At 42.1% G+C, this 27,656-nt stretch overlaps 1 protein-coding gene across 4 annotated transcripts in view; it reads left to right on the plus strand.

The window, feature by feature from the left end:
- Nucleotides 1-27,656, plus strand: part of kiaa0825 (KIAA0825 ortholog) — a 104,605-nt gene that overhangs the window by 5,050 nt on the left and 71,899 nt on the right. For all 4 annotated transcript variants that reach the window (XR_003297713.1, XM_026344297.1, XM_026344298.1 and 1 more), the window contains exons 3-13: nucleotides 5,648-5,816; nucleotides 5,950-6,144; nucleotides 6,358-6,543; nucleotides 6,759-7,083; nucleotides 16,076-16,243; nucleotides 17,659-17,744; nucleotides 17,935-18,192; nucleotides 21,738-22,015; nucleotides 23,264-23,414; nucleotides 25,464-25,654; nucleotides 27,277-27,483. Coding sequence is in view for 3 of the 4 variants with exons in the window: in XM_026344297.1 (XP_026200082.1) it covers nucleotides 5,648-5,816; nucleotides 5,950-6,144; nucleotides 6,358-6,543; nucleotides 6,759-7,083; nucleotides 16,076-16,243; nucleotides 17,659-17,744; nucleotides 17,935-18,192; nucleotides 21,738-22,015; nucleotides 23,264-23,414; nucleotides 25,464-25,654; nucleotides 27,277-27,483 (2,214 nt within the window). In the remaining variant the exon portion in view is untranslated. The remainder of the gene's footprint in view (nucleotides 1-5,647; nucleotides 5,817-5,949; nucleotides 6,145-6,357; nucleotides 6,544-6,758; nucleotides 7,084-16,075; nucleotides 16,244-17,658; nucleotides 17,745-17,934; nucleotides 18,193-21,737; nucleotides 22,016-23,263; nucleotides 23,415-25,463; nucleotides 25,655-27,276; nucleotides 27,484-27,656) is intronic.

Below are 27,656 nucleotides of genomic sequence, written 5' to 3' on the forward strand. Positions count from 1 at the left end.
TGATAAAACTATATTAAACTATTTGGAAAGAACACACAGCACTACATCTGGCGTAAAAAGAGCACAGCATATCATCATGAAAACACCTTCCCAGTCATAAAGTATAAAGTATAAAGTATATATAGTCATCATGATCTGGCCATCTTGCAGTGATTGAGGGGAAGATGAATTCCCAAGTTTTTAAAGAATTCTTCAGCATGATGTGAGAATGTTTGTATATCAGCTGATACTCTGTAGAATTTAGCTGATGCACCAGGACAATGACCCAAAACACACAACAGAACGACTTCAGAAAAACTAAATCCACCTTTTGGAGTGGCCAAATCAGAGACCAGACCTCAACCCAATAGAGATGCAAAATCAGATCACATTTTATGACAAATTAATGCAGAAAAGCAGGGAATTCCTAAAGGTTCACATACTTTTTCTTGCCACTGTAATTAAAAAGTCATGTTTATGTTGATGGATTATACTCCTTGTCAGACAATTTCCACATTTAATGTGAAGCTGTTTTCTGTGATGTGCAAAGATTACTACTGGGAAAGAGGTGTGAAAACAAGCTCAGATTCTTTTTTTTTTTTGTTGATTGTGTGCAGGCACAGCTGAAATTATTTTAAGGGAATGAGAACTCTGCACAACTGACAGAGTAACAGTGTTAATATTAGTGTCTTTGAGATACAAATAAAAACTTATGATTAATATTACACATTTGAAAACACAAACTGAGGGAAGAATCACCCCTAGTGGTCTCATATTATTAATTACTCCAACAGTAATGTCATCACATATTATGGAGGTTAAATTCGATTCTTTTTTCTCCTGTTTCCTATCACTGAAGATTGAAATATAGATGTCTGTCAAGGATGACAGATGGGTATGGTTGGGAAGCACAAATAGATTGATAAAGAGAGAGACATGGGGATGAGAGAAGAAAAAGAGAAATCTATATTTCAGGTCTTTTATCGTTTGTGGCGTTGTGAGGCTGAGGGCAGATGATGAAGGACAGGCTAAATGTAGCAAGTGAACAAAGCCTCACTCTGGCACCATTAGTGTCTGGGACTCATCCCTTCCTCACTCTGTCTCTCTGTGTCCCTCCCCTTCTCTCTCTTTCTTTCCTTCCTCCTTCTAAATGGGAACATAATAATTGAAGATTCCACATCTTGAAACGAAACCCCTTGGGTAGGTAATTCAAGGCTTATTACCGAAGGCCGGGCCATTTTTCTGCTTTCTAAGCATTAAAGGGTTATTTTGTGTTCCTGCAGATGGGAGAAGGATAACCATTATGAGAACAAAGCGCCCAGATAATGGAGAATGGGGCTAAAAATAAGGCAATCCTCCTCTCGCCGTGGGGAACCACTGGTCAGTATCTCTGTCAGGCTGCAGCTAACTTCTCCCAGACTATTTCAGGATAGCCCTTTTACTGTTGGGACACATCCAGGCAAACTAAATCTTGCAAGGCCTCCATTTCGCCTCAACCAGGGTGGGCTGCAGACATTGACACACCTACACACACATCTACTGCTTACTCACCTGCTGCCTAATCGACTTATCAGTGTCTGGGACAAATTAAGGAAGTAGAGGAGAGGAAAGGGAAACCGAGAGATGGAGGAGACAGAGCTGCCCACACCCGTGAACGACTTCAACCTGTTTATGGGTCAAAGTGACTGGCCCGCTCTCAGTTCTCAGATGTCAGGGATTTGCCAAAGAGCTGCTCCCTAATTGATGAGATTAAGATAGGCTGACAACGGAGCTGGCTCCCCTAAATTGAAATGCTGTAATCCATTAGTTTTCATCAGATGGGACAGTGGCACGGCGCAGGGTTTGGTGGAGAGTGGAGCTTGGGAGTGGTGGGCCACCAGGAAAAGACCTCTAATGAAGTGTCAGCACAGACTCGGGGACTGCTGACGTCCGCTTTCACACTGGCAAAGAAAAATGGCACTCGCTAGTCGCCTGCAAATCTTGATCAGGAGACAAAATCAATGGTTCAAATTTGACTTTGTGCGTGCAAGTGCTTCTGATAGTTGGGATTTGTGTGCGTACGTGTGTAAGCTGCTGTTGTTGAAAGTCTGCCATAGTAAAAGATCTACTGATCTGCAGTTCTCGCAGTGTGTAGTTGGTTTTGTGTTTAGCTTTGTGTGACACGTGTGTTAAGTTAGTACATCAGCTGTATCGGTTCTCTGGTATCATAGGCCGGACCGGGTGGCTGAGGGCTGAAGGCACTAAGTGGGCGACAGGCTGGGCCAGGATGGGATCTGTTTTCAGTCTGTTCATTCAAGCCCATTCAGTCCTTTACCCCTCACAGAATGGGGCCCTTTGATGGAGGAGATATTTAGTTCTCAGGCGGCTGGTTTGGCACTGACTGAAGCTGGGGCTTATTTGAAAGGGATCTTCCTGCCCCCATTGCTTCCAACCCCCCACCTCCTTTAGGCGAGCGAAGCGCGACAGACAGGCAGCCCCACAGCAGCCCACCCACACTAAATTAATTCTGACAAGGAACTTAAGATAACGTCAAAGCGCTGACTAATCGCGGGATTGGGTTTCTGTAAGTAAGGGAGCTGTGAAATGTGCCATCATATCTAATAAAAGACCTCCGGTTGCTCAGTTTCTCTCTCAGCGGTGATCAAGGTTGGGGGGAGCATGGCTGTGGTGTCAACTGTCTAGCTAGGCCGGTCTGAAAAACAATTAGATTTCACTTCACCAGTAAAAGTGTGAGTGGCCAGTGTGTGTGTGTGTGTGAGTGAGAGAGAGTTAAGGTAAGATGATTGACATGTTTGTCAAGAAGCCTAAAGAATTCTTTCCTCCCAGTTTCCTCTTTTCTCATTCTGCACGTCCTTTGTTGAGTTCTCCTGTGCGTTTCTTTTCATTACGGGGTCGTCCATTGTCGTCTTTACACAGAAAGTCCAATGGATTTATTTTCCGTGACTCCTCTGTTTTCCACCCATTTCTGCTTTCCTCTTCTCCAATTCTCTTTCTGTCTCTTTCCTCAGCGTCTGAGCTGCTGGCAGTGGAAGTCATCAGGTTCGGACCTAATCCTGCCAAGTTGATTAGGCTGCAGGTAGCTTTTACACCGGCGGGCAAAAGGTCGCAACATTGTAGAGAGCTGGATGGACTTCTTGACACAGACCATCCACATTGACTTTATAACTTACAGCACAAGGCCCTAAGGAGGGGTAATTGAAAGGCGAGAGTAAAGAAAAGAAAATTACCAAAGGAAGAGTTTTTGAGGAGAGAAAATAAAAAGGGGCTATGGAGAGAGAGAAAAACTGTGGCAGCAAGGCTCGAAAATGTATTTGGAGAAGCAAGGTCTGTTGCCGTGGCCATTAGAGTTCATTGTTTTGTTCAGTAAAGGTGAGAGCAAGATGATGGGGAGTCGAACCAGACTGAGGAGTGTGAAGCCTAAAAGCCATTCTCCTTACTGTCTTACTCTGTGGTCTTATATGGGTTTCAAGTGAAGAGCCTCTTTCTGTCGTGTCCACATGCAGCAAAATTGAGTTCCACATACTGCTGTAACATCAAGTCCCAAGGCGAACAAGGTGGAAGTCCTACCTACACTATAATTGACATCACCTCTGTTGTAAAACAAGACAAAAGCCACCCACATAGCCTAGCTCTTCTGTTTTTAATGAACTTCGGAGTCGGTGAAAAGTGAGCTACAGATGGAAGCCCATTTCAAACCTGCTGTCTATGTGAAGTCCTGGGGTGAAGCCCAGAACTAACATCTATATTTATGACGTGCTATAAACACACATACTGTGCTGCCATTTAATCTACAGGAAGATTTCATTGGAGGACACGGCATATGACAGAAAATATATGCCAAAAAGGACTTTTCAGGCTTGTGAGTTTTGGGCAAACATAGTTAAACATAGTAAAGAGAAGCTGCACTTACACACTCAGGCACAAGAAATACCTCTCCTACACAATGTTTATGCAAAAAAGCACGAAAATACAATGATACAGAAAGGTCTGCTTTAATGAAGGGGAACTGCACTAAGTCTGCAGTTTGCTAAGTATTGCATGCCATCAAATCACTCCAAACACACCCACTTTATAGTCTGGGTTTCTGTCAGTCAGCAAGTCGGTGTCAAGAGATTAAAGTATGATGCATCATCTGGCTTCCCGAAAGAAGAGGAGAGAGGAAGATAGTTAAAGAGCGAAAGAGCGATGGCATGAGGCAGTGTTCAATCTAGAGGATAACGGTTTGTAACAGTCTATAACATTTTATCCCCTTGTGTTTTTTTTCTCTCCTGAAATGAAAGTGTGTCAGATTGAACGGTTATTTAATGTGTTGCCATTGTAAGACATCTGGATGCGTTCATGGCCCAGGAGCAGGCAGAAGGCACTTTATAGGCCCGCGGTTGGGGATGAGCTATCTGACGGGCAACTGTCACACTACTGTAGCTCAATAACTCACATTCATGCACTCACAATCAAGAAGTACAACTAATGAATATATTCTATTCCTCTTAATTATTAATTTGAATATTGGATAATTTGGCCTATAAAATCTCATTATTTAATTAAATAATTAGTCAACAATCATAATAATTTAAATGATGACACTGCTTATTGCCTTTAGACTTAATACTAAATGCACCATCTCAAATATACACATCCGTTTATGCATCTTTTTACACATACACACCTACAAACATACAGTCAATACAAAAACAAATGCAAGTACAGCACAAAGCAACACAAAAGCAGTGTTCACAACACATAACATGTTTAATTATGCTGATATATCGGCCTACACACTTCCAGACACACACACACACACACACACACACCCAGACAGACTGTCTTACATGGCCAAATATATATGCATTGATTTGCATGGAAATGACTGAACATGTCGAGCCCAAAGATGTCATTTCTAATCTATCATATTAAGGGGGAAACAGAATATCTGATGCAGTCTGTTAAAATCAAAAGAGCTGTGTTTGTGTGCGTGTGTGTGTGTATGTGTGTGTATGTCAAGGGGAAGAGTAAGACGTGAGACAGCGAGAAGCATGTGTCTCAGATGCCTGGCGATGCCTGTAACGCTGCTTCACACCAGATGCTTAGCACACACTCACGCACTTGATATATCGATGTCTGTGTTGATTACTGTTGATGCTTCTGTATCTGTCTTCTTGTGATACAGACAGTGAATGAAAGTAAGGGAAAGCCAAATATGATGCACTGTGTAGTTCTTGTGTATTTTTACTATGGTGCATTCTCACCACTATGTGTATTTGTACGACTGTAACGTGACTGTTTTCTGTATTGTTTCTGTTTGCAGCAGCGACTTAATGTGTTCAGACGTGTGTGTTCAAATGACTGGGGTGCAGTCACTCAATAGTCTTCTCAGTGTCCCAGGAGATCTTGACAGTCAGTCACAACTAGTTAAATGATGTGTTTAGATTAGTGTACATAACAGGAACCTCTGATCAAGACAAGAAATAACCTTTAAAATGACACTAACTCTGGTGTGAGTTGTCATCTTTCTTACCGTCCACTCCTTCTCCCTCTCGTTAAACATAAGCAACAAAAATGTGTTTATTTCAATTCAATCCTTCCTAAGTTAACATTTATTTTGCAGAGAACGTTCACCCTCTTTACTTTTATCTCTCAGTTTCACACAACATATCTCCCTTTCATTCAGCATCGAACAGCAGCTAAAGGAGCTCCAGGCCAAACTGGGAGATGCCCATACAGGGGAGCGTCCACTCAGCCCTTCAGAGTTCCTGCAGTGTTTCAATCTCAGAGCTCACACCGGTGTCAGACCTGTCACCACTGGACATCAAGAGCTCATGGACTTCCTCAGAGCTTTGGTAATACATCACACTGTTTATGACACTGACTGATGGTGATGATGATAATATCTTGTTTATTTTCAAATGCTTTGCAAATATTTATTGATTTATTTATTTTTGGTGTCTTTTGCCTTCATTCTTTTCCATTCAGCAACAGTACCTGCGATCTGATGAAGAGGGGAAAGAGGAGACGACACTTCAACTCCTGCTGAATCTATCTTCTCAGTGTGGCGTTTGCTTTCCTTGTACCCCTTCCTCTTCCTCGTTGTCCTCCACTCTTCATCCTGTTCTGATGGCCTCCTCCATTCACTTGGTACATACAGTCAGAGATGATGCATCATTAGAGGTAATACACCATTTCTGATTCAGTTCAGTGCCAGTTCTTACAGTACTCAATATGTTATTGGGTAAATTAATTTGATGTGTTATTTGGCAGTTGAATGTATTGAAATGTCAATTAGCTTAACTGATATGTTTTTTCTTGCTGTACTTTACATGAATAATAATGTTTAGATCTAAATGTTGTGTTAGTTACTCTTCGTTTTATTATTTTGTTTAGATCCAGGAGGCGTGGGATGATGTGCGGCTCCAGCTGCGCCGCCACCTGCTGGACCGGCTGTCTTCCCACAGCCAAGAGCATCCTGGACCCAGACATAATTCCTCTCTGTCCATCCCTGAACGGATCCAATGTCTGCAACAGCTATTATTCCTTTATCCGGAGTCTGAAGTGCTCACACATTACCAGGTGTGGGGAAATTACAGTGATGAAAAATAATACAATCCTCCATAATTTTATGAATGAATAAAATTGTGTTTATACATGTATGCTGAGAACCATAGTTTGTTATATTAAATTAAATGATTAAATTCTAGATCAACTTTGTGAATTTGCTGAACCACAATAATACAAAATTATAGGAATGATTTCATCGTGATTTGTTTTTGCTGTTATTTATCCAGGGGATAAGAAGCCAATCAGTGCTGGTTATCATGCACTCCGCACTGAGCTGCAGCCCAGGTGGTGAGACTGGCTTTGACAGGCTGGCGCTGGGTTTTCGCTCTGTGGTCCCAGCTCTGTTTCAGGCCCTCAGAGAGGAGCTCTATGTCCTTTCAAGACTAGCAGAACCCCACACAGTCCTCGGTTTTCTGAATGCAGCCTACCTCAGCACTGTGGCCCGAGAACTGACCTCCCTGGTGGAGGGAGAATGTGAGACGGCCCTGAGGGGCAACACCACACTGAGCAGCAAAATCAAAAAATATTCAGCCAGGTCCCGTGCAACCGTGGGTAAGTGGCTCTTTTAAAATATTTAAAACATTATTATTTGCTGTTTCCCCCTCTGTCTTTCAACATTTATTAAGATGTGCCTTACTGTTTTTTTTTTCTTCATCGTCTTTCATCATCTTTCCACACTTCCTTCTTCTGACTGTTATCAGAGCTACAGCCAAGGCCTCTGTAAGTGGCTGTCAGTAACTGCTGTTTCCATTGTAATAGTTTTCTTTTTACTGCCCTCTTTCCCATCTGCCTTACTCCCCGTTACCTGCAAAAAGAGAAAAGCCGCATTTCTGGGGCCAAGGCTTCTTTTGAAACTAGTGAAAACACTATTCACCATATAGATTATTTATAATTGTGATGAGTAATGATTCTATGATAGGTCCAATCCATACCCAAGGTCTGTCACCCTTAAACTTAAGTCAGTATGTATTTTGCCAGTGTTTCTTAGCTCTGCTGTCCTCTTTACAGGGATTTCATAAAAAAAAAAAAAGTTACATAACAACACTTTCACACAACCTCATGACCTTACAGATAGTAATTAAGCTTAACCTTCTACTTACTTTTTAGCAGTGAACAACTTAGGCTTAGAAAAGAGTGGGTGCAGGAGTACGAGAAAAGTTCAGCGTTCTCTTGACCTTACGAAGTGGAATCGATATTTAAAAGCAAAGAATATGATGAAGTACTTTTAACATTTTCTACTAACGTGGACTGTGTCACTGTGATGGAGCATGCAGTGATGTTCTACACTGAGACTAGAGAAGAGCACAGGCCTTCGCACGCTGTGTCACTTTTGATACATAATTGCTCCCATATCCTCCTATTCATATTACGACTTGCTGAGGGTAAAGATTTGCAATCAAAAAAAAAGTAAACTGTGTGAGCCATTGTTTACTTTTTCAAATATTGTGCACATGTCAGCCTCCCTGCGGGATGGGGAGAAGAGTGCTTTTACATCTGCCATTCTTCGATAAACACACCACCAGCCTTGCTTCTGTTTCTCCCCTCCCTCTCGCCATCTCTCTCTTTCCATCTTCCTCTCTGTTTTTTACTTCCCCTCTCTTTAAATGTGAGATGAGAGGAGGCAGCCAGGATAATTGGCCATGCGTCAGTTGGGCTGTTTGATCACGTAACGCGGCGGAGGCTACACACCTACGTGCCGCTCAACAAACCGTCAAATGTAGCACCGGAGGCAGAACACGGCTCCAAAGGGAGCGGGGGACCCGTGCTGTGTAATGATGGTAAAATGGAGCAGTTTTGCCTGTGCTGGTTATACTTGTGTGTTTTTGTGTGTATGTATGTGTGTTTGACTATCAGCTGCAACACAGCTTGGAGGGCTACAACTGGGATTACATTTTTGTTGTTCATGTTTTAACCCCCCCCCCACAAACAAAAGGAAAAAAAAACAAAAACTCAACGACCAATATATCCACCACCCAAACTCCTGTGGCTCCTTAAGAGCCAAAGCTTGAACATTAATGCATTATCTGCTTTCACGCTTTACTGTCTATACTGTATGCTACACCCATAATTGTCAAAACAATTACGACAGTGGAAAAAAAAGGAATTCTATTTTCATAAGCATCCAGTGACTCCTTAGATCTCTCCCTCCTTCCTCGCTGTGTTATTGTTTATTTCTGTAGTAGAGGCTGGCAGAGATATATTTTGATAAGAGCCATGCCTGGGAGACTGTGCAGTCTCCCAGGGGAGCAGCGCTGTCTGTAGCATCAGCCACTGTCAAACCACTGAACCATTTAACAGCATTCACGGAGAGATCTGCCTCTTCTTTTAACCCCACCAACTCAAAGGCAGGCTCTGACATTGTGCCTAGACAGATGTGAGGGATCTCAGCCCTCTTGTTTCATCTTTTTCTTTTTCTTCCCTTTTGTCTACTCCGTCTCTCCTGCGTCCACTTCCTCTCCCTGTTTCACTTCTTGTCTTTTCCCATTTTCCTGTAGTTTTCCAAATGTAATGGGGTGAGCAGTGAGACTGGGGAGTGTGCTAGACAGGTTGACTGGTCAGGAACAATACAGGCTTTAAACCTTACTGACACACCTCACTGAATCTGCAGGGGAGTGTGTGGGCACTGTTTCTGTCACTGTGTGTACATGTGTGCTAGATTTCTCCAATATGAAGCAAATACTGTACATTTTTTTTAACATTTAAAATTTCACACTTTTATAGTTCTCTAACGTATTGTGGGATAAAAGCTAATAGCTATGAGTCACAGTTTTAATACCTTTAAGCACTTATCAGTTATTTAACTTTAGGATTTTCTACAGTTAAAGTTACATTAGATAAAATGAATCCATAGAGACCATGGCACAATTTTCCCTAGAAAAATGTGGGTAGTGAAAGTTGGAATGAGTCCACACCAAAACATGCACCCACCTCTAATGCACAGTAACCATTTAACTTTACTTTGCCCTGATATGCGCTTGTGTCTTTAGGCGCCTATGTAGGTGAATACAGTATGCATGTGTCTTTCCATTCATCCTTGAACATATGTCATATGCACATTTGTCTTTTAGTCGATGCTAGTGTGTGCGCTCTGTAATTGCAGGCTCACTTAGAAAATAGTGTCATCAAGAGTCATTTAATACTTCCCTTTTAAAAAGGCATCATTAAATTTCCATATGGCATTACTGATTTGCATATGTATACATGGGAGATCTATGTTTTGTGGGACTTCAAAAGCTTTCATTCCTGCTTCCCTGCATACACACATACAATTTATTCCCTAACAGTCAACCACTGGGGTGAAGTTGAGGTTATGAAATTCTGTTCAGACACTTTGCAACATTGTGATAGCCCTGATTTAAATTCCACTTCCACTAATTTCCCCATATGACTGTGTCGGCAACTCCCTATAGATAAAAAAAGGATCGAGTTTGAACATGTATAGCAAACACAGTCACCCCCACTGCACCCACCCTCCCAGCTCCCTCACCCCTTCTGGCTCTTTGAACTCTTTCTTAGAGAAAGCACAGCAGCCTATTCAGTGGGGAAAGATGTTCTGTAGTGACGTGAGATAGCTAGGCTGAGGCTCTGACTGGCATTGGAGGTGCTTGTGGGGATTGAGGCTACTTGGGAATGGCGTTTGTTAATATTTAATAAGAGCAGCTCCTCACTAGATCATATCTCTGCCTGAGTTTATACACACTGTCAGCCGGGGACGTGCACCTGCATGCCGCCATGTAGTTATGGGCTAGGTAGGGGGGTCTGTGTGTGTCTCTACGTGCACATGGGCATGTGTGTTTGTGTGATGCTTCCAGTTTATGGATGATCCTTTTTTATTCTGCTCCGTTTCTTTCCCTGTTGACAATGAGCCCTTGTTTAAGAAAGTTACCACATAGAGCATGTGTTTACTAATCTTAATGTTCATCACATGGCTCCAATGAAATCATAGAAAAGAATGTGTTTCATGGCCCTTGAGAATGTGTATTATGCTTGCCATTTATACCCCCCCTCCCCAATTTCCTGCGAGTGGTCACAATGGCTTTTGTGTATCACTCTTGAAAAGCTCAAGGATATGAACATTTCTATTGAGAAAGCATAGACAAAAAAATGGCTGGCTTATTGAGAGCAGCCAGCATTTTGTGATGAAGAGTGAGTGTGATTCGCCAAAGGCTTGAAAACAATAATGTGAACAAGGGCATTAAACAAGTGGGTTTTAATGAAATACTCCCATCAAGACAATACTTTCCCCTGTGTTCTTCATCCAAGCTGCACAGTTCAAGTATGCGGAGGAAGCCAGAGAAATTGTAACACCCCCCATCTCCCTGCCACTGCAGTATTCGCCATTAAGAGAGAACCAGAAACAAAGACCTCATGTGAAGGGCGGGTGGCCCATGCGGCCTGGTTGGACAGCACCTAGGGAAAAGGGCCACAAGAGACCAGAGCTAAGGTGCTTTGTGTGAATGTGTGTGTGTGTGCATGTGTCACAGTGTGTATTGGGGAGCCACAGCGGGAGGCCTCCCATAATAAGGCTGTCTGAGCGAGCAGTGGGCCGCAACTGACGAAGAGGACCCCAGCTGTCACAAGGCCTAGCGGGTGGCCCACAGTGGCACATCCTTCTACCCACCTCACACACATACAGTACTCACACAGACATACCCGAAGGCACCCACATGACCCTGCTTGACATCCTATGAGATGAACAAAACAGCCATAGTTTTACTACTCTACAGTGAAGCTCTATGATAAGAGCAAGTAGTACATAAAAATATACATACACATACAGGATAGTGATGGACCAGCTCATTGTGATATTTAAGTCAGTTAAGTAACTAATGTAAAATCTGTATTGATGGGGATCACATTTAATGTGGAAAAAAAACACACACATAGTATACTGGTCAATCTAGAGAGAGCATCAACACTGCTGATGCTCTGCAGTTCCTTTTTATTGTTTGTACGAACTGCTGGTTTGTGGGAGAGGAAATATTTTGTTCCAGTTGGCAGTTAGGTGAACAGGCTGATATGCCCTGTGGTGTCCCACAGGGGTTCATACTTAATCCTTCTCTATTCGATATGCTCCTGTTTAAGGGATAATGAAAAGGCAAATGATTTAAAGTCTGCTTACAGTTCTTTGGGAGTACTACCACCTCTGCAAGTACTGAGAAAAGTTGTATAAACCAAGTTGTATAAATTGCCTCAAGTAACTCAACTTGTGGCAGCATTGACCAAGGCTAAAGGCAAGTCTGAAAATGAAATCAGGGTGTCAGGAGTTAGATGGAAATGATCTTACATCAGTCAGTTTCTCATGTCTACTTGAAGCCAGCGGCTTATGGCTACATTAGCTTAAGGGTAGATTTTGACAAGGGGAATAATGGATGGAATAAAAATAGATTTTCACTATATCAATTTTGATATGTTTTAGAAATTTATTCCTCTGTATGTCTCATCAGCCTGGTTACCACAATCCTATCCATCTAAAATGTAATATTCAACAAATTAATGTAATTAACAGATGGGCCAACACTGACTTTAACAAATATGCTGTAGAAACTAATGATCCTAACACAACTTGTTCTTGACCAGGCCAGAAATTAGTCTTCACCTAAGTTATAACAGCTTCATCAACAGCTTCAAGCTGATCGATTATTTTATTTCCAGCTGGTTTGACTATTATAACGGTCTCATTTTAAGTCCCCCGCATAGGAAACTTTCAAACTTGTTTGATTTGTCTAGTTTAGTCTCCTCTAGTCTCCAGTAGTTCTGTTTGGGATGCTCAGTGCCTCACCATCAGTCTATGGAGTCACATTATTGTTGACTATGTCCCTCTTTCCCATCAGCACATCTGATGTATGATTGTATAAATCCATCACTTCTGACAATGCCCTTTGTGCATTAGTTCAAAATATTGTAAATATGCCAAAGAATTGACCTGTACCTTACAGAAACTACTCTCCAGAAACATACTCGGGCATTACATGTAACATTTTTATGTAGATCTTAGTATTTTATCTTGTTTAAATTTAAGGTCTTATCTTTTGCAGTTGCCTTGAATTCTGAAATTCCTTCCCTCTCTATCTCTCTGGATCGAATGATACTAAATGCTTACATCAACTATAGGGGCTGTTGTACAACATGACACACAGAAAACTCCTCATCACATATTGTGATCACATGATAAGAAACTGAAGGCCAGTCGGATAGTGTATCCAGACTATTAGTCTGGCCTCCGAGGGAGCCTGTCCCTCTGATGGTCTGATTTACACTACAGAGAGCCAGAATGAGAGAAAGAGAGGAAAATGAGGGACAGAGGATGAGAGAGGAAGAGATGCTGTGCTGGAGAGAAATTAAATCAGTGGCTAAATTATTGCATGATTGCCCATTCCCCAAAGACTTGGGCATCATTTGGTAGAAAGTGTCTAATAATTGGTTTTCAGCCATGTCAGACACATGCAATTCCCCCTCCTAATGGCTCTGTTAGGAAGAACTGGGCCTCCTGGGTCAGAGAAGGACAGAAAATAGCCAGACGGCAAAAAGCCCTGCACCCTTCTCCCTTTTTTCCTTTAGATAAATGAGGGAACGACGGAGAAAGAGAGACACAGAGAGAAGGGGAGAGATGGCAAGAAGGAGAGAGCATGTATGTGAGCAAAGAGGAAATGAAGTGGCAATAAGTGCAGCCAAAGGGGAAATGCTCTTCACCGTGAGTTTAATACATCAGACTGGGGATTTGGCAGCCCGCCACACAGCAATTGTTTACCTTTTTGCTCACTGGCTGCATCTGTTCTGTTTTGTAAACGGCACTAAACTATTCGCCCGTAAACACCGGAATCAATAACAACTGCTAAGGGAATTCCCTTATCCCGCCCCTCCCTCTTATTCCCACCCTCGCTTCCCCATGTTTTCATCCCTAACCACCACCCCTTTCCATTCCCCTAGATGTCTTCCTCTCTCCCCTTTCTCTCTGTTCCCTGCCAGTCAAGAGCAGAGAGTGTGTGTGTGTGTGTGTGTGTGTGTGTGTGTGTGTGTGTGTGTGTGTGTGTGTGTGCGAGAGAGAGTGTGCTGTGGAGCTGATGGTGAAACCCACAGGAGAGACAGACAAGGAGAAGACTGATGGCTCGCCAAAAATACCTGCTCTGTTTGTTTAGTTTTTTTCTTCCTTTTGTTACATTGTTGTCATTGTTAAAAGCTACAAACTGAAACTAGCCACTGTAGACCTGCAGAGTTTGGTATTTCCAGACGTCTTTCTACAATCTTCCTGCTCCACAGTCACACTGTTTTCCGCGTCACACATTTTATTGAATGACATATTGCTTGATATATGCTTGTTTGCTTTGAGGGCTCCTGGTGGTTATCAATAAGTAATATGGCCTGCCATTGATTTTTCTTTTTGTTCATCAGAACATCTTCACACTATAATGTTATATGAAGCAGCTCCTATATAAACATCTAATCTTTGCCCTGCTTTGAGCACCAGCCCTCCCTTATTGATTCTTACTACAGTGACCTTTGGTTGAACTCTTCTGTCTGCTGGTGCCCTTCCTCATTCTACTTGATGAGACATGCTATGCACTATGCTATATGACACACCTGGGTGCTTTTAAGCACACCCTTTCCATCAACTGGCTATGAGAGCCTCCATTTGGCCTCACTGTTGTGACAAAGGTATAATGAGGTTTAGATGGCTGTGTACTAGACTGCTATGGCTATAAGGCTATTAGGCTAGGGAGGCGACTATAAATACCTATATAGCCTGGGTGGCAGAACTCGATGAGAGGCTGAGGCAGAGCACTACTAAACATCAAGGTCATGTGTGACTACTTAGAGTGTGACTTAGTGAGCAAGTAAACCAGTCATAGGGTCACAGGTTGAGAGAATGAAAAGAATGAATGGTGAGAAAGAGAGAGACGGAGATAATGTCTTAAGAAATGGTGATGTGTCGGATGAAGTAGGGGGATAATGGCTGCTAGAGTATGCTCACATGAATGCCACAGACAAGGTGGAAAGGGGTTGAAGAGGGGGAGTTTTGTAATAGTGAGTTGTTGTTGTTTTTTTTTTTGCTAGAGAATCCAACAGCTCTCTCTCAATTTTGTCCCTGTCTCATCCGATTAAGACTGTTTACTCTTGACTTGTTGACAGCTTAAGTTTGCCCCTGCGTTTAGACACAAAAAGTTCTGTTGGTTTGCTGGTGACTTCAGAAACAGGCATGATTGGTGGTGTGTGCATAAATGTGCAAGCTGGAGAACGGGGCTTGCACGTGGGTGTCAGCCAGGTCACGCATGCACACATGCAGTATGAGATGAGTCTCTCTAGCAGACTCCCACTGGACCCCATTACAGAGGAGCTGCTGAGCTGTGGACCCACGCAGCTTCGTTACACAAACACGCACACACAAATGCATGCACACACATTTTGACACACAGCAAATTCACATGCAATTTCATACATGCATGAACACACACTTACACGCAAATACATGTATGCACTTGCAAACACAAACAAACAAAACTTTTGTGGTCCGAATGTATCCCATAGTGACCACAGAGTCTGGTTGCAGTGTGGCAATTATCCTGCAAGACTGACATGTGCAAATGTGTGTGAAAGCGTCTACAAATCAAGTTATTCATAATGACCCGCGTCACAAGCACATAAGCACGTGTGCTCACCCAGCAGAAACAAACACACAGAACCTCATCCGCTCTGCCTCATAAACACTCATGTGTTTATGCGGGAGAGTCACACAAGTGCCTACATACTGTACACACCGAGTCAAGCCTCATGCATGATTAAACCAGCCATCCTTGGGGACAGTGTGTTGTCATATTGTCAGATTTTGTTTAACAATATGGCAAAATTACATTAGGATCCAGAAGCAATAATGTTACAATATTTGGAGAAGGGCCCCCGTCTTCTTTCTTCTCTTCTCAATGCTCAATCATCTCTGTTCTTTCAGAGTTAAGGCTAATACTGAGCTCATCCATTCCCAAACGCCTTTGCAGTGGAGGAGTTCATTTAAGCGGACACACAAAACTATTTGTGCACGTGTCTGCGAGTATGGCAACGCATCTCCCAGCCGCCCATTCTCCAGCTTAATGCGGAACATCCCTCGGGTGATGGCTTTGGCAGCCTCCAAAATGGGAAATCCATATTTGCCGAGGGGGTCATTGGCGGGTTAGGGGGAGAAAAGTTTTGTGCCGAGAGAGAAAGATGTGCATGTGTGACTTCTCGGGGAGCAAAGTTTTGCATATTTTTTCACTGTCTCTTTGTTTGTGCAGTGTATTGGGAAAACATGAATGGGTCGATATTTATAAGAGGTGTCGTGCAAGGCAAGATTTTGGAGGGGTGTCTGTGGGGGGGTGTTTCCTGATGAGTGCACGTAGGTTGTGTTGAAAACCTATTTTCATGAAATTGTTTATTCCTTTACTGAACTGTACACTGAAGTGCCGCTCTCACGCCTCTGTCTCTCTGTCAGTCATGCATTCACAAGCATACACACTACTTATTTAGTTTCTTTCCTCTTTTACATTCTTCGTTCTTTTTTCCCCCTTCACAGCGCCCATGGAGCTTCACATGAACAACAGGAGCTTCAGTTTGACCTTCCACCAGCTGAGGGCGTTAACCCAGCTGGCCTGCATTTTGCTGGGCTTTGAGAACAATGTGAAGGAACTGGCCACTGACATGACCTTCATTAACTGTACAGGGGACACTCCTTGTGTAAAAGGTACAAATCTTTCATTCCAACAACACACGTGTATCCATATTAGATATGTAATCAGATCTATGGCTACCATTGCGGTTGCGCTGTCCAAGTTTAGAAAACATTAATAACATGAGGTGCAGTTTCTATTTTACAGTTTTTTAGTTACAGATGGCAGAAAATTACAAATGTTGGCCAAAAATGTAAAAAAACAAAACAAATATTCACTGATTCCCTGTGAGCATAGCTGAGTTTAAAACCCCACTTACTTAGACACAGTAAGTAGTTTATGTAGAATTATGAATTATTTGGGAAGTGTGTTGGGGTCACAGTGGGGGAACCTCAGAATTTCCAAGACTCTGGCCCTGCATGTATGCCACTCCTGCAGGCATAAACAGCCAAGTTACCCCCACCACAAATCGCACACACATTATTCCTTGTTCTAGTGGGACATCTGAGTTGGTTGTGAAGAAATGTGTTATTTTAGCTGTGAATTATCTTGGGTGTTATATAAGCCTTGAGTATCTTTTTCCACTCTCCCCTTTGAACTGCCGCTGCAGAGATGTTAAATTAAAGCTTTTGGTGCATGGAGTAATTTCGATAAAGGTTACATTTACAAAAACAAGACTTGCAGAAAGGCTCAATTTACAGAGAGGTAAACAGCCTTTAAAGGGCAGTTATCCAAATCATTAATTCCAGGCAATCAAACGGCTTAATTACCAGAAATTCATCAGATGGGCTTAAAGGTCAAAAAGTGATGCGCTTGCTGCTTCCTCCTTCTTCCATTCCATGCGGTCTTGTTCGGCTAAATTGCCTTGCCTGGGGTCTCACTCTTCGCCTTCTGATTAGGAGTCTGTGGCCTTGATGTTCACGCTTTTTAATTGCAGCCCAGCCCAACATCCTGTATGCTTGTCTTCACTCATCCTCCTACACTCTCCCATCTCCCCACAAATTCACACAGTCTCCCCTCATGGAATTACCCCATGTATAGTTGATGCTGTCTGATGATCAAATCAAACCTAAGCCCCATATTTAGACTTGTAAAGTCATTGCCATTAGCATTTACTGCCCATATCTGCTCCCTCTAAGGCATGTGCAGTAATAAAATGGTCACTGTGTCTTTTGGCTCTGAGTAACAGTATACTGTAATAATGGAGTTGCTTTCATGTCGCCACGTTTGGCATTCAGCTTTTTACCACGTAACGATCGAGCATATTATGAGTTAAAAGCACACATTCATGCTAAATAATGCATAGATTTGAAAGACGCTTTGAACAGCCGCCACATAGCTTCACATTTTTGATCTGGCTTGTGTTCTGAACCATTGTTGGTCCCTGGTGACATTTCACTAAAATGAGCTTGACCAAGCGCAGTTACTGGTTGATGCCTTTTAAGATCTATTAAATGATATGTGCATTAAAAATGTATTGGTCATTTAGGAATCTTGAAAAAGAGTAGAGAGGATTCAGACGTGACGACAGATGGCAAGAAATCCACAGCAGAAACACTTCTCCACACCCCAGAGGTGAGACTTGCAAAGTGTTCCCTTGTATGACCCCGAAAGAAAGTTTCTATTATATTAAAACTGTTCAGTGTCATTCAGCCTTATTATCTTTTTCTATAATTACAAAGAGGAAAGACAATGTGTAGAAGTTAAATAGATCACATATTAAGACATTAATTGGTTGTTGGCTCATCTTTTTTTTTTTTTTCAGGCACATGTTCTGGAGTTTAACTGGAGGTCAGCGTTTAGAGGGCTGGTCCCTCACATGGAGCACTGCGTTAAAGTGGTGCTGGATGATGTTTGTGCCAGAAGTCTACAGCAGGAAGAGGCCTCACGTGCTTCAGGACACACTGGCATCACCCTGAGTCGCACAGTCGGACACACTGCCAGCGCGTCCACCACCACACATCTCAGAGAAGACACGTTCTACACCTGCTCAGAGAGACAGACTCCTAAAATGATAGCTAAGGTATTCTCATATAAACAATTCCTGTTCTTACACATTAGACCAATAAATTGATTAATTAAGACCATGGGGAATATTTAAGAAAAAACATAATAATAATATGTAGCGCTAAAAAGTCAAACACACAGTACTGTATATGCACAATAACAACAAGAAGAACAAGGTAAACCAGACCCGAGTTGCACATAACTCGTGCTATTTCTTTTAATTATAGAATTTTTTTTGTGCGTTTTATTGTGTGTCCTTGCAGTGCCATGCAACATACACTGGGGTATTTCTTAAGTTTTTATACGTTTAATGTGTCTTTAATTTTCAAAAGAAATTACAAAATCATATGAGACATGGAGGAGGTATTCTGAATATCACATCAGTTTTGGAAAATCACTTGATGGCGCTGAAAACTGTACCAACAAATGCTGAATGAAAACACTAATTTGTTTTGTTCCAAAATTTGTCACACTAATTTTAACTCTTGACACAGTTAACACTGTGAATCAGAAAGCACTGTGGGAAGAGTCAGTACTTTCAGAAGGGAGGACTCAAGGGATAAAAAAAGACGCTAGAGGAAACCAAAAATCAGTATGGGTGATATTATGAGGCCTAGGTGTTAAAGTTTAGGATTTACAAATGAGGACAGGGAGCAGGATAAAGGAGGGATAGCGTGAGAGAAGAGATGAAAAAAAGAGGGCCTGGGAAGTGGCAGGGAGAGGTGAAGGAAACACCAGAGATCGACTGTTCTCAGGAGGAAGACCAGTGTCTGATGTGAGACCAGGCTTAGCATCTAACTCACCGAAGCTTTTCCCTTTGTGGACTGCTGAATGTTGCTATTTAAAATGACAAGATGCAGTTTTTTTCCAGAGCTCCTCCTAATATACTTAAGGATTTTACTATTACTGCACATCCTTTTCTCCTGAAACTCCCTGAAACTTTTGCTAACTCACATTCTTCTATCGTCCTCTCAACACTTCTGCTGCTCTGCTCCGTACTGCACACTGTGCAGACTCTTATCATTACTGCCTCGGCTCTCTCCTCTTCCTCCTCCTCCTCCTCCTCCCCCTCTCCCTCTCCTCCAGCCCTTTTACACTGACAGTATTTGTGGCTCTTATTGCTAACGAGTGTCAGAATTTGTCTGTGCTCAGGACCTGTACAACGTATTTATGTGTAGGTCAACGCTTCAAAGATGAGAGCCTTTCAGCCCAAAGGTTATACATGCATGCATTTGCATTCAATAACACCGAGCCAGACAGATATCCAAGACAAGATCATAAGATATTATATATATATATATATATATATATATATATATATTCCCCCCCCCATCATTTTTTGACACATGCTCTAGTGTTTGAGCAGGGAGAAAATTACTATACAAGACCAAAGCATGAAATATGGCCGGTTCAAAGACATTATGATGGATCAATATTTCACACATTTATATTCATATGTTCATACCTCAATCCTCACTTTTTGCACGTGAACCCACTCCACTGTTTGTATTACCATACATATGCAGGCTGTGATGATACTGTTCATCCATCAGAGCAGATAGTGTACCTTTTTTTTTTTATATATTTGCAATTGTATGGGTGCTGAATGTCAAATACCCTCTGTTCAACAGCTGGAACTCGACTTCCTGTCAGAACCTGAGTTTGAACTCTCCTTGTTTGGGTGGGCCCTTCTAACCTTGATGCTAGCTCTCTATTATAGCAACAGAAGTGCCTTCTCTGAATTCAGACTTCACTGAATCCCTCACTTGTGTTTTCAGTTCCCCATTTGTCTGCCTACTCCAAATTCAGCACGCACAAACAGGCCTCCCAACACTTAAAAACTTTATACAATCTCTTTCACCTTGCTGCAATAGTCCTGGTGGGATTCGGAGCTTTGATCTTAGCTAGTTAAGGTTTCAGTCTGACTTCAATGCGGACGCATACGTGTGGTTTTTATTGTTTGAGTGTGCGTGTGAGGATGACTCTCTGTTTGTGTGCGTCTGTGTGCCAGTGCTGTATGTGTATGAGGTGCTTCTCCAGGGTGTCTCCATCACCCTGGTAATGCTGAATGCTGTGTCTGCCTCAAAGCTCCTAATTACTGCATGCAGTCAGATTATTGACTTAATTGTCCAAATGGCCGTTGTTCCCAGGCCTTTTAACCCCGCAGGAAGCTTTTATGGAGAAAATTGTGTAAAGAGATTGTGAAGTTGTCAATTGTGTACACACGCTGGAGCTCTGATTTGACATAATGTCGAACCTACCAGTCAGCCCATACAGTAAGTTAAGTACTAGAGTGTGCGACCCTACAAGCAATTTATAGATAATTATATTGATTCATTGATTAAACTGGCATTGAGTTTTTTTAAGTTAACAGTTATTTTTCCTTTCAGTGTGACCTTGCTCGGTAGCCTCAAGGAATATTTGAAATAGGCTTTGTTTTAACGCCTTTTAAGTATCTTTCCAACACATAACTCACATGAAAAGCTGTATAAATTTGGATTTGAACTTGCACACATGTGCGACTCCAAGGCCTGATCATCTTTCACTGTTCTCAATGGGATGCCAATAGGAAGCACATGAGGTAACGTAATAGAGGCAATGGTGTAAGATATGTATGTGTGCTTTTGCATGCAACTCCACACAACTGGATGCTGTGCATTTATTCTGTTCATGTGTTCTCAGTGAGGACCACACCATGCTACAGTAACACACCTACACCTACACACACACACAGACACACACTCACCCCCTCGCACACCCACATTTTAACATTTTCTTTTCATCAGCTTAACTTCAAACTACAGCTTGTGTAGCGCCTTTTTTTTAAGTATTGGTAAATATAAATTCATTGAAAACATTCAAGATCTCAGTTTTAATTAAATAGCATCTAAAACACAGAATGTGTATCTGTGTCTCAGCAAGTACACACTCAACAATTTTAAAGTTGCTTGATCAGCCAGCCTCCCAGCCCCTGGAGAGGGAAAGGTGTAAGCACGCCTGTCCCTTTAGGCCCGTCTCCAGGACATATGTGGATAAATGAGATAAGTCTAGCTTGTGGGTCTGGCAGTTTACAGAATAAGCTGTAGGTCTTTTACATTGCTGAACCAGCTCTCTCTCTCCCACCCTCTGTTTCACTCTCACCTCTCATGTCTGATGATCTCTTATATACTGTAACATTTCTGTTTGAATATGTGTAACATAGCACAAATGCATGCTGGTATAAAATTATACATGTGCTGGTTTATCCTCAGACGTAAAGGTTCTGTTTGACCGGATACTAGTTATGCATGTTCAGCAGCAAACCTTATGTGGATGGCATCTGGGGACATCTGTATTTTACATTTATACTGATGTTTGCTTTTCAGGTGTAATAACTTGCACAAAATACTCATTTCCATCCCAAAGCCCTTGTCATTCTGATGACTCCTCACAAATGTTCTATTATTTACATCTAATGCAGTCTCTTTGTAATGTTTTCTTCTGTTTTTTCCTCTTACTGACAGATTTTTACTCAGTATGTGAGATTATCTTGTCTCATATCAGCCTTATTTTTCCCTGCAGTTCTGTAGAACAATCGTGGCTGAGTTGGATGCCTTGCTACCCTTGGCAGCGTCCTGCAGGGACAGCTCTCTCCTGGAGGTGCAGTCAAGCTTTGTAGAGGCATGTAGCAGGGCAGCGTTTGCCATGTTGGGTCGTTTGCAGGAGAGGGCCCTGGAGGTACCGTCCTCTGCACCTCTGAAGAACCTGCCTGCTCTGCTGTCCACTTGCATTTATGTGCACCAACGGCTGGAGCACTACCATGCCAGGCTAAAAGATGCAAATACCTCTGCAGCTAAAGTGTAAGGAGAAAGTGTGTGCATTTGTCTGTGTTTGGGAGATTGCTTGTGGAGGTTGGAGTGAATTTCCGTACTGTATGTATGTTTTACTAGCTATTTGCCTGTCCGTTTGTCCAGCCAATGAGCCATTATCTATTCCAACATGCACTAAATGAACAACAGAAATTGTTATTTGTAATTGATTGAATTTTGTGACCACAAAATATCTTGAAAGTCACAGTAACATTATAATGGAGCTGTTGGGGAACATGTGTTTCTGTGTGAGCTTCTCTGTGCTCTCTGGTTATGCTAATCAACAGACACATGGAGTTGGGTTTGTTGAAAAGCCATGCTTGTCTCTTTCTTCCAGGAAAGAACCAAATATTGAATTTACAAATGGGGGCTGCACAGCATACAGTATGTTTGTGCTCTATAATGACAGTGACAGTACTTATTGGAGCCAAATTCACTTGTATATGTATAACCAGACAGATGGTGACTCTAGAGGGCATTAGGATGGGGTGTCACAATGATCACACAGATATCAAACTTCAGTTGCTACAAATGCTTATAGTATGAAAGTGTTTGTACTGTTCATAGAATGTATGCACCTTTTTAATACAGGCAGAAAACAGAGGAAATGTTTTGAAATACTTAAAATCTCATAGCAATTGTAGGTTTCAGACGGAAAAAAGGGAAGCGAGAGTTTAAAAAAAGTGGGAATGACTGACAGGTGGTAATGGCACCCACATTGTGTCTACATCTGGTGAGTTTTTATGCCCCATAATACCCTCTTGACCTCTGTTCTCTGCAGATCCCCTCTAAAGGCATGCCTGGTGCCCTCTGTGCTCATGTTCTCCAACCTCTGGCCCTGTGCACCTCTCCACCTGCACTTGCACTGTGCCCCCTTTGGTCATAAAGCACTTTCCACTCTCTCTACACAATCCAATCCCCCTGGTTTTAAGCCCCCAGCACCCCTGTTAAACTCTTACTTGTCTCTGGAAAGTATCAAGACAGGCAGGTTTAAAGAATAAGAACTGTCACACTGAGCTTTTAGAATAAATCATCTGTTCTTTCTTTTCACCTCATGTTTTTGAGAGCTCTCAGAGCATACAGTAGTCAATTATGCCTGAATTACAGGATTGTGACCTATTGGACTCCTGACCTCAGCAGGTCCATTTTGTTTTTTCTTAATATACTGCATCTAATGTGTCTGGATTATATATTTTTTGTGATATCCCTTAAAGATTTGCTTCCTCTATCTGTCTCTAGACCTCTGACACTGCTGCCTATCCAGAAGTACCAAGACACAGTAGTAGCCTTGAAAGACCAGCTGACCAGCTACTGTGTCCAGGTTTGTTCGACATGCATTCTTCAGGACGCAGAGAGTCACCACTGGGCTGACCCCAAACCTTTCTATGAGGTAAAAAAAAAATGCTTTCACCATTGAAACATAAGTAGCCAGCAAAACTCTTAAATGATACATCAAAATCTCACTTCTCAGAGTTTAGATTTCTAAAGTTGTGTCAGTGGAGAAAGTGACTAACACATACAACCACCCCAGTGTTTATGTCATTTCTATCATTGTAGGAAGTGGAAATTCTAATGCCTTGTGTTTTAACAGATTGGTTTTGTAAATTTTGAGAAACTCTAGGAATTTTACTCCAGAGCTTTCTCACTTCTTTTCATTCCCACAATACACCTTTACCTCCCACTTTCCCTTTTCTAACTGAGCCCTTCTACTCTGAGCTTCCTGAGAACATCTGTGGCTTCCATGCTGCCCCAGGGGCTCTAGGGATTCAGCTGTCTGAAGTCTGCAGTCTACACTGGGACTGTCTGGAAACAGCAGAGGGCCCCTGGAACTCCCCTACCTTTATGCCCTTAAACCAATCTAAACCTTCCTTCTCTTTCTTACTTTACCCCCCTTTGTTCCTCCTTCTTCTCTGGGTCACTGGTGTCAGACAGACCTGCTGTGTGCAGGTGCGTGCTTTTGTTCAAGCATGCCTGCGCATCTGTACAGATGAATGCATGTGTGAATGTGCAGCAGCATCTCATGATGTGCATTTCATTTGTTGTGTGTGTATGCACATACTGTATGTATCTATATATTTTTTTACATCTGTTGTATATGTGCAGTTGGATGCATCAGGTTTCCATCTCCTGGATCCCCAGCCTCGTGTCTTAGTTCTTTCACAGCTCAGTGCAGTTCCAGAGAGACATTTCTTCAGCTTGCATTTTACTTTCCTTTTGTTATTTTTCATTGATATTGGCACATGAATAGCTGTTGGCAGAGAAATATTTAATATTTTATAATAACAGCATATGAGGTCAGTTAAAGCGATCAGACGAGTTTAGAACATAACCTTGGCTCTCTTCCTTGTCAGGATTTTGCATTCCTAGCCTTCCGAGCCAAATGCTGAATTAAATCTAAAAAAAAAAGGTTACAAGTTTCCAAGTTTATTCTATCTATAATTCCCTGTCCCAAATTTAGTCTTCGCTCTTGCCAGGCCATCATCCCTAATAAGTTAAAAGTTGACCTTGCTGGTTAAATAAAATGTGACTTAAATCAATGTGTAAACCATCCCAACCACATATGTAGCTATGGCTGCTCTTGCTTAAGAAGTACACAGGCCAAGGAGGGCCAACAAATCTCTGACAGAGGGCTCGGTCATGCTTCCCATCAACCCGAGATCTCTAAATGACTTGCTGCAGGGAAGACATTGAGAGAGAGGAAGGAAAGAATGGAAATACTGAAATACAGAGGAGAGGTGGGGAAAAAATGAGAAGGAAGTGGAAGGGTGCAATAAATGGGTTAAATGTGAGGTTGTCGACATGGCAGTATCTCTGCTACACACGCACACACACACACACACACACACACACACACACACACACACACACACACACACACACACAGGCAGTTCATTAGTTGACTTGAGGACTTTGGGTGAGTAGAGGTAGACGAGGGAGGTTTAATGAATGAATTCTTCTATATACTTTCCAACAAGGCTGCAGGATGCCAGAATAATAATCCTTGTCTCTCCATCTGTCCTCCCCCCGTTTCAGTCTGTCTCTCATTCTTCTTACTATGTCTCGTCCGTGCTCACTTTATTCAGAAAAGTTCTCAATTTCTCCCCTTCTCTCTTTTTGAGAGTCTGTCTGTATGTGTGAGCGTGTGCCTGTTGTGCCTGTGATGTGTTCTCCAGTTCAGGACTTTAAAGCAGTCTAAAATCCCAGTGGGGGAAGAAACCCAGGTGCAGAGTGTAGGTGGCGTGACCACTGAGACATCCTGGTGTTGACAGACCTGTCTCTGTCTCTCTCTTTTTTTCTCCTTCATGTTTTTTAACTCACTCACTCTCTCTTTCTCTCCTATTATTTTTTTCTCATCTTCTCTTTACACTGTCAGTGACCATGACACAATTTATCTTCATCTGACACCCTGCTCCTTCCTGTGCACCATTTCCTTGCACAGGGTGAGCGCTGTTCCTTCTCGGTGCAGATGTGGTTCTACTTCCTGTGCGGTCTTCGTAGTGACCTATGGGCAGTCCTTCCAGCAGAGATGGCCAAGGAGGTGCTTGGTCAGGTCCTGTCAGAGACATTACAGCTGCTGGTGCAAAGATATGCCAGGGCTTGTCCTTCATACAAGAGACACCTGCAAATCAGGTATTTGTGTACTAGTCTAATCTCAGCGATATTCACTTGACATTTACTCTTTGTGATGCAAAGTAGACTACTGAAAATAATAACACATTAAATGCAGCAACACACTGCAATATGGACCCTTAACCATTTTTTAATGGCATGACACTTGAATGAAATGGTTATCATTGGCTTTGGTGAACACAGAACGTCTCAGTGACAACTATGGATTTCAAATGTTGTGATTGATGCATCTATGTAATCATCTACCTTGATTTAATTCACTGACGTACAGATAATGGGGTGATAATTGAGGATTTTTCATTCGCTGCTGGCTCAACAGCAGAACAGAGGTTCAAAGTTTATTCTAGACCTTGGAAACAGCAAATGAGAAAACAACTTCAATCTCTGCTTTTAAGCCAGCGTGGATGAGAGGTGCTTAAAAGTGCTTAGAAAGAATTGAAATCGGACCATCTGCAATTGTGTGAGAGGCAAACTCATTTGCTGATGAAGCTGCTGTGATATCAAACGCTTCTCTTGTAGTTTTTTCAGATGCTGTTTGGAAGGTCAAGAGTGAACTTTGAATCATGGAAATGAATCAAAACTGATCACCATTTTATTATTATTTTATTTCGTTAATTTGTGATTTCCTCACATGTGTGATTGTACTTTTTAAACGAATGTAGATATACAGTATTTATACTGTATACTTAATATAAACCTTATTGTAATATACATAATAGTATTCTTAATTACAAACTCTTGGACAAAGCTCCTTATGTTATCATCTCTCTCACTGTTGTCCTAGTTATATTCAGCTGCTATGGGTTTGATGGTGAAGGTCTGAACATAGTTTTAGCATCTCACTGAGCCCAGTTCGATACTGTTAATGTTCTGTAAAGTCTTAGCTTTACAATGTAAAGTGCCTTAAATTAAGTTTGGTTGTGCTTGGGTGCTATACAAATAACCAGAAATCAGTCAAATTACCGGCACACACTCTCAGGGTTTAAGGGTCTTCTTTTACATCTTCATTTTTTGTAATTTTCTTCCTAATAGTCAAATGTTGACAATGAACAGGCTAAACTGAGACACAGCAAGAGGATGAAAGAGTGACAAAGACAAAGCGCAGTATACACATGCAGCACTGCATGATGTCAACACTAAGCCTGGTTTATGTTGCTTGGAGATGTTGTAAAGTTGTAAGGCTAGGCTAAACAGATGGCTTTTCAAAGCTTTTCCAAGTTTCCTATGCGTATAGCACTCGCTTGGGTACTCTTATGCGACCTCACATCTCCTGTATCAGTCCATCCCTCAGTGTGTCTAATAATGATGCGGGCCATAGGGAGGCATGAGGAGATGAGAGATGATAAGTAGCTCTCCACAACCAATTGAGGAAACAGATTTATGGGTGTTTAACCATAAAAGCGGTGACTTTTATAGTGAAATCCAAAGCCAGCAGTACCCTTAACTTTCCAACAGTAAAATCACCAGGAGGTTCTGCTGTCTAACTGGCTGTGCAGTGAGACAGTTATGTCATGATGTGATGGCGGACTCTCCCTGAGTGTTCTCACATATTCCCTCATATCTCATCTTTTCTGTTTTCATCTATGCATTCACCTTTTCTGTTTGCTCGCTGTGTCTCAAAGATGTGACATTACGGTGGTGTTGCTGTATGTGGAGCAGCTTATGTGGAGTTTGTGTGAAAGTCCTGAGGCCTTGGCGAGCTCCAGTCCTTCTTCGGCGATCATCATAATAGCTGGTGGTTCAGACTGGCCGCACCAAATCCACAGCCTATGTGAGCAGCTCCTGACAGTCCTCGTCATTGTCACAGCACCTTTATCTTTGCTGCATAGGTTCGTATGCACTTTGTATTTTATGTTATTTAATCTACATTCCAGTAAAATCAGAACCAGCTACACCAAACTTTTGTAAGTGTAGCTGCTGACTTTGACATCAAATATGTCTCAAATGAGCATTAATTAAACTCCACAATAGAGTTTATGATAACATAGGACATAGGCTGCAT

Source organism: Anabas testudineus, chromosome 9, assembly GCF_900324465.2.
Source record: "Anabas testudineus chromosome 9, fAnaTes1.2, whole genome shotgun sequence".
NCBI classification, from domain to species: Eukaryota; Metazoa; Chordata; class Actinopteri; order Anabantiformes; family Anabantidae; genus Anabas; species Anabas testudineus.